Source organism: Tasmannia lanceolata, unplaced genomic scaffold (assembly GCF_043159265.1).
Source record: "Tasmannia lanceolata isolate RefF3 unplaced genomic scaffold, GAP_Taslan_0.1 ptg000029l, whole genome shotgun sequence".
In the NCBI taxonomy this organism is placed as follows: Eukaryota; Viridiplantae; Streptophyta; class Magnoliopsida; order Canellales; family Winteraceae; genus Tasmannia; species Tasmannia lanceolata.
The window spans coordinates 6,208,322-6,215,399 of NW_027518706.1; the positions used below are offsets into that span (position 1 = coordinate 6,208,322).

The following is a 7,078-nucleotide window of genomic DNA, read 5'->3' on the forward strand; positions in this document are numbered from 1 at the left end:
GCAAATTCCCAATTCCAAAATCCCATTGCTAGATCAATGTTTCTGAATCTCAAGTCCAATGCTCAAATACAAACCCGATTCCAGATCCAAATACCAATTCTGTCTTCCAAAATCCAAGCAACCTCCCCAGTGGAACTACGTGTGGCTTGATCCCCATCACGGGGTACGTAGGCAATTTGGCACTCCCAAGTTCAGTCGCACCTTTCTCTATCTTTCCCATTCCCTCACACTATTCATCATCTCGATTCATCTCGTGTCTCTAGGAACCATTGGATTATGGTTTCCGTCGTAAGAACCCTTAGAGCCTAATTTAGGAACAATGGTGTCGTGTCGTGTTGTGTCCTAAGTTTTAGGGAGTCCTAGAGTTAGGAGTCCAGCCTCATCACGGACGCTTGCTATGTATAGCAACCGTGTCATATGTCAAGTTACACTAGTCATCCAGTTTTTTCCTAGGACAAGCCTAGTAAACTAGGATGTAGGCTAACCTGCATTAGTCTAAGGGACAACTTGCATTTAGATAGGATCATATAGCATCTTCGATGAAATCCTAAGATAATAAAATCCTCAACTTGAATTAAATAACTTCTCTTAAAACTGTTGAAACAGTCAATCCCGTCTAGATCGGTGTCCTAGTTGAGTTAGGCATATGTAGCTTAGCTTAAATGCACCGAACTACGTCGACTCTGATCCCAGTGAGGCTTGGGTACGTAGGCAGCTTGGATGTCTGACGGCATACCACCCGCGAGTCGGCACCACAACAAATTGTGGTGTTTTGGATATTAATTTTCTTGTAAATGCTTAATCAAATCATTTAGGGCTTTCCATGAAATTAGAATTCTAGGAGAACTTTCACTTAGAATGAATCCAGACAAATTAATAAATCAAGATACACATCTAGGATTCACATTGAAATTAGATCATAGGATGCATGTCACTTAGTTCGCACATTAACATAGAGTTGAATGAGCCATTTAAAATAAATTTAAAAGAATTAGCTTTTGGAATCGAAGACCGATTATCGGGCAGGAATGGTGCATGTGGCGGATAACTCCCCATACCTTCCATTCTCGTAACCAGGTAGCGAGTCTAGATTTCTGGTTAATTACGGGTCCTAGATCCCACATCTAGGTGGCGACTCTGTCAGTCTCTTTCGTGTGGAATTCGGATTGCCTTAGTGATCCCAAGTTCACAGGAAAGATGAATTCAAATCAATATTAAAATGCACACGCCAATCGCGTGGATACGAGAGACCAAGAGAGAGAGCGCGGCGGCTCGCGCCCCACCCCTCTCGCGGGACAGGGTACCACAGCTATTCAAGTTTTCTGCCCGCTTCGGATCAGTGAGCCCGGAGATCTTCGTCCAACACTTCAGTTCGGTAATCTCTTTTAGCTTTTCTTTTCTTCCCTTTTTAATGTCTAGCACTAGTTCGGAGACGGACTCTAGCTCAAAGGAGTCCGGTTCGACCAGTACCACCACGGGGTCCGGGGCGTCAGAGAGGGCGGTGCCGGCCTCACCTATGGAGGCCGGTGTTGAGGACGAAGAGATAGTAATCGTATTAGACGAGGAGAGCGGTGAGGAAATGAGTGTGGACTTAGACACAATCCCGGTCTGTGGGGACGGACCGGACCGGGTAGAAACCAGCGACGATGAAGAGGACGTCGAAACGGCAGTTCCTCGCTCGCCGCGCATGCCGGTCGAGGTGATAGCGGAGGCACAGATGGAAGCCAACCCACAGTATAACATCGGGGCCCTATACGAGGTGAGCCATCTGTGGCCGGGCAAGCTTCAGACCGTCAGGGACAAATACTGTATTCCTAGCCGGTACATTTTGAGGGCGGCTGTTGAAGGGGATCGGGCCAGCAACGATAGTGCAGACCTCTGCCTATATGAAGAGGCCTTACGGGCCGGACTTAGGCTCCCCTTCCACCCCTTTTTTGCTGACGTACTGAATTATTACGGGCTGGCAGTTACACAGGTCGTCCCAAACTCTTGGAGAACGCTGGTCGGCTTCTTGTACCTTCTGGAAGTCCGGCTCCGTAGGAACCCCACCGTGCCCGTCTTCAGGATGTGTGCGCACCTGAAGAGGCATAAGGACGGCGGCTGGATCTACATTAGCCAGAGGCCTGAAGTGAGAATGATCACTGGGATACCTACTTCCATTCACACATGGAAGAACAGGTTTTTCTACGTAAAGGACACCGTGCCGGGCTCCCACTGGCCGTTCTCATTACAATGGAGAACGCCGGACACTCGTCGCCTTAGTAAGAAACCAGCCCTTGAGGACTATGACCATATGACCTTCGCTCTGATCAAAGAAGAGCTCAAGCGAGGTCAAATACACTGCTCAGAGTTCGAAGAGGAGGCCGAGCTGGTAGCGCTCGGGGTCAGTCGTGCGACGCCGGCACGTATGTAGACTTTTTAGGCCAGCATTTTATTTTCCTGAACTGTTCTTCAATTTTTCATAGTTCTGACTGCGTTCCGTTCTCTTTCGCAGAAATGGTGAAGCAGATGTCCCTGTTGGACAGAATCAAACAGACCTCCCAAGCGTCCCCAGCGCAGGAGCAGCCCCAAGCCAAGGGCAAGAAGAGGAAGGTGCCGGAGTCGACTCCGCCGATGGTCGCACTGGCTAAGCCTCTGAAAAGCAGCCGGGCGACGCATAAGCTTGCCTTATCGAGCCGGGCAGATACCACGGGACAGAGCTCCAAGTCTGGAGGGACGACACCGCCGCGACGCGGCGGGGCAGTTCTGGGCATCGCTGCCGCCACGATGGTTGGAGGCGACAACGTCTTCCGCCCGAACTGGGCCGTGCAGAAAATGGACACCGGCCTGGGGGATACCCGGGTGGCCACGGAATTGATGTACAAGGGCGTCCTCCCACGCGACCGATTAGAAGTCGAGAAAGAGGTGCCGGAGACCTGCGAAGCGGCAATCAGCTCCGCCCTCTATCAACTCCAAGTCTACTCGAGGGACATGGCTAAGAAACGATATCTCTTCTCTGAGACGATCACAAGGATCGAGTCCGAGAAGGCCCAGCTCCAGAAAGAGAACGGCGAGCTTACCGAAGCCGTCCAGATCAAAGAAGCCGAACTCAACAGCTTACAGGACGAACTGCAGAGGGTAAAAAACCAGGCCGTGCAGGATCTCCTAAGTTCGGCGGAGAGGGCCAGAAAGAAGGAGAAGGCGGCCGTGGAGAAGGCTGTGAAGGAGACCGAGGAGAGGAAGGAGGCTCAGCACTTCGACTTGGGCCTCCAGGCCTATAGGGCGGGTTTCCTTCTCTGCTCCGAGCAGGTGAAGAGGCTTCACCCCGGCGTTTCCCTGGACGGACTGACCGTTCCGTATGCACCTCCGGAGGGGGAGGATGAGGAAGAGGAAGACGAACCGGACTCCTCCCGGCCTGTTGAGGCGGATGCGGAGGTGACTGTGGCCGCAGTCTCCTCTGCTGAGGTCGGCGAACTTGCAACCCTCACTCCCACAGAGGTCGTCACCGAGGGAGTGGCCGACGAGGAGGCCTGAGTAGCAGCCCTCTTGCTCTCATCTTTCTTTTTGGTGGTATGTTTTTTGCACAGTTCGTAAGGCCCATTCTTTGTAAGCCAGCTCGGCGAAGAGAGCAATTTTGTAATATGAATACTATAAATACAAATACACTTTTGTTCAACTGTCTGTACGGCATTCTTGTTTTTTGTACGCATAATTTCTGTACTGCTTTCTTCTCTTTCTGTCGAGCCGGAGTGGTTGCCCGTCGTTGACCGAGAGGGTCTGTGAGCCATTTACAACGAGCCGGAGTGAACCACTTCAACCCCACTTCAACAACCGAGAAGGTCTACAAGCACCGAGCTGGGAGCTAAGTATGCAAACACTTAGATTCTTTGGAAGTGGTTTCAACTACGGGCGTCCTCGGCTGGAACTGATCTCCAAGCCACTAGGATGAGCCGGAGTGCACCACCACTGCTCGTCCTAAGTCTGCGAGAACCGAGTTGGGAGCTTGGTACGCAAACACTTAGAAAATATTTGAAGGTGGTTTCCACTGCGGGCGTCCTCGGCTGGAACTGATCTCCAAGCCACTAGAATGAGCCGGAGTGCACCACCACTGCTCGTCCTAAGTCTACGAGAACCGAGCTGGGAGCTTGGTACGCAAACACTTAGAAAATATTTGAAGGTGGTTTCCACTGCGGGCGTCCTCGGCTGGAACTGATCTCCAAGCCACTAGGATGAGCCGGAGTGCACCACCACTGCTCGTCCTAAGTCTGCGAGAACCGAGCTGGGAGCTTGGTACGCAAACACTTAGAAAATATTTGAAGGTGGTTTCCACTGCGGGCGTCCTCGGCTGGAACTGATCTCCAAGCCACTAGGATGAGCCGGAGTGCACCACCACTGCTCGTCCTAAGTCTGCGAGAACCGAGCTGGGAGCTTGGTACGCAAACACTTAGAAAATATTTGAAGGTGGTTTCCACTGCGGGCGTCCTCGGCTGGAACTGATCTCCAAGCCACTAGGATGAGCCGGAGTGCACCACCACTGCTCGTCCTAAGTCTGCGAGAACCGAGCTGGGAGCTTGGTACGCAAACACTTAGAAAATATTTGAAGGTGGTTTCCACTGCGGGTGTCCTCGGCTGGAACTGATCTCCAAGCCACTAGGATGAGCCGGAGTGGTCCAGCGCTGTATGTTGGTGTTTATATAAGTGACTCAAAGAGGGACACTTGTTCGAAAAACTTATTTTATTGATTCCGGAACTTGGATAATTACAGCAGTTCTTTACAAGTCTACGAAGGCAAACAAAATTACTGATAGTAGATCCGAAGATTTCTAGAATTCCAGGCATGCGGTAGCATCTGTTCGTCAAGGGACTCTAGCCGATAGCTTCCTGGGCGGATGACTTCTTTGATTCGGTACGGCCCTTCCCAGGTCGGAGAGAGCTTGCCTACTCTTCTTGGCTGGGAAACGGAGGCCTTCCTCAGGACTAGGTGGCCGGCACGGAATTCTCTTGGTCGGATCTTGACGTCATGATATCTGGAAACTTTCTGCTTATAGGCCGCAGCCCTGATCTGAGATTCCTCACGGACTTCTTCAAGCAAGTCAAGGTTGGCACGGAGTCCGTCCCCGTTGAGCTGCTCATTGAAATGGACGATCCTTGGGGAGGGGACGCCGATGTCAACCGGGATCACTGCTTCTGTTCCGAAGGAGAGATTGAAGGGTGACTCGCCTGTAGCCGTGCGCGGAGTAGTCCGATACGCCCAGAGCACATGATACAGTTCGTCTGCCCAACGCCCGGCCTTGCCATCCAGTCTCTTCTTTATCCCCTGCAAGAGGGTCCTGTTCGTCACCTCTGTTTGCCCATTCGTCTGAGGATGTGCCACAGATGTGAACCTCTGCTCTATCTGCAGGTCTGAACAAAACTTTCGGAAGTTCCTTGAGTCGAACTGCTTGCCATTGTCCGTTATGAGGACCCGGGGGATTCCGAACCTGCACACTACTGATTTCCAGAAGAAGTTCTGTACATTCTGCTCTGTGATCTTGGCCAGAGGCTCTGCTTCTATCCATTTGGTGAAATAATCGATGGTGACAACGACGAACTCACGGCCTCCCGAGGCCGGCGGAAAGGGGCCCAGAATATCCATTCCCCATACTGCGAAAGGAAGAGGACTGATGATCGGGGCCATCGGAACGAGGGGCTGGTGGACGGCCGGAGAGAACTTCTGGCACTTCTCACACTTTTTCACAAGGCTCAGAGCGTCCTTCCTCAATGTAGGCCAGTACAGACCTCTCAGGAGGACTTTAATGGCGAGGGCCTTGCCCCCGAGGTGCTCTCCGCAGATTCCTTCATGGGTTTCCTGCAGGGCTAACAAGGCATCACTGGGGCGGAGACACTTTAGATACGGGAGGGTATACGACCTCTTGTACAGAGTCTCGCCATCCAGTGAAAACCTTGCTGCCCGCTGCATGACCTTACGGGCCTCCTTTCTCTCTCCCGGGAGCTCTCCGCTGCGCAGATACCTGATTATCTCATCCATCCAGCACGGCTCATCGTCGATCTGCATCACTACGGCGGACTGGCCATCGATACTGGACCTCTTCAGAAACTCCATGCGAATTTCTCTGAGGGCGGTGTAACCTGATGCTGCAAGCTTTGATAGCACATCCGCCTTTACATTCTCTGTTCGGGGGACTCTGACGACCTCGAAGCTCTTGAACTTGTCAGCCAGACTGCGAACCCTTCCCAAGTACTTGATCATCCGCTCTTCACGGGCTTCATATACCCCCTGGATCTGACAGACGACCAGCTGTGAATCGCAGTACGCCTTCAACCTCTGAGCACGGGTCTGCACAGCGAGATTCATCCCGGCTATGAGCGCTTCGTATTCTGCTTCATTGTTGGACGCACGAAAACCAAACCTCAGGGCATAATTCAGGACGAAGTCCTCTGGTCCAGTGAGAACTAGTCCTGCACCACACCCTGTCTTGTTCGATGACCCGTCCACATACACTTCCAGAGCGGCTCTCCCAAATCCGGATGCGCGATGACGGACTCAGTCCCGGGGGGCGGTGATGCTCTGGAAACGATTCGCGGCTCCGGTACAGCCAGCTCTGCTTCTGGAGAAGGAACTGCTACCAGCCCGGGGTCTGGGTCCGGAACTGTGCACTCAGCTATGAAGTCTGCGAGAATCTGAGCTTTGATCGCCGGCCTGGGCAGATACTTGATATCAAACTCGCTGAGCTCCACGGCCCACTTGACAAGTCGGCCTGAAGTGTTTGGCCGGTGGAGGATCTGTCTGAGGGGCTGCCCTGTCAAGACCCTGATCGTGTGCGCCTGGAAGTACGGCCTTAGCTTCCTGGCCGCCATAATGAGGGCGTACACGAGCTTCTCTACTCGCTGATATCTGGTCTCTGCATCGTGGAGGACCTTGCTGACATAGTAGATCGGCTTTTGCTGGTTAGACTCTTCTCTGATCAGTACTGCTGCAACTGCCAAGGGTCCCGCTGAGAGATACAGAATCAGCTCTTCTCCTGGCTCCGGCATGGACAACAAAGGGGGGGGAGGATAAGTACTGCTTCAGCTCCTCGAACGCTGCTTGACATTCCGG

At 52.4% G+C, this 7,078-nt stretch overlaps 1 protein-coding gene across 1 annotated transcript; it reads left to right on the plus strand.

The window, feature by feature from the left end:
- Positions 1–455: 455 nt before the first annotated feature.
- Positions 456–3,644, plus strand: LOC143859301 (uncharacterized). Its single transcript, XM_077370026.1, has 2 exons — positions 456–2,405; positions 2,495–3,644. Exons 1-2 carry the CDS (start codon positions 1,220–1,222, stop codon positions 3,511–3,513), a joined length of 2,205 nt encoding a protein of 734 aa, XP_077226141.1. The 5' UTR covers positions 456–1,219; the 3' UTR covers positions 3,514–3,644.
- Positions 3,645–7,078: the final 3,434 nt, after the last annotated feature.

Excerpts from the sequence above, each read along its gene's own strand:
- LOC143859301 (XM_077370026.1), top strand. The coding sequence starts at position 1,220 with ATGCACACGCCAATCGCGTGGATACGAGAGACCAAGAGAGAGAGCGCG. Across the intron at positions 2,406-2,494 it reads CAGTCGTGCGACGCCGGCAC|AAATGGTGAAGCAGATGTCC; the intron begins GTATGTAGACTT and ends TCTCTTTCGCAG.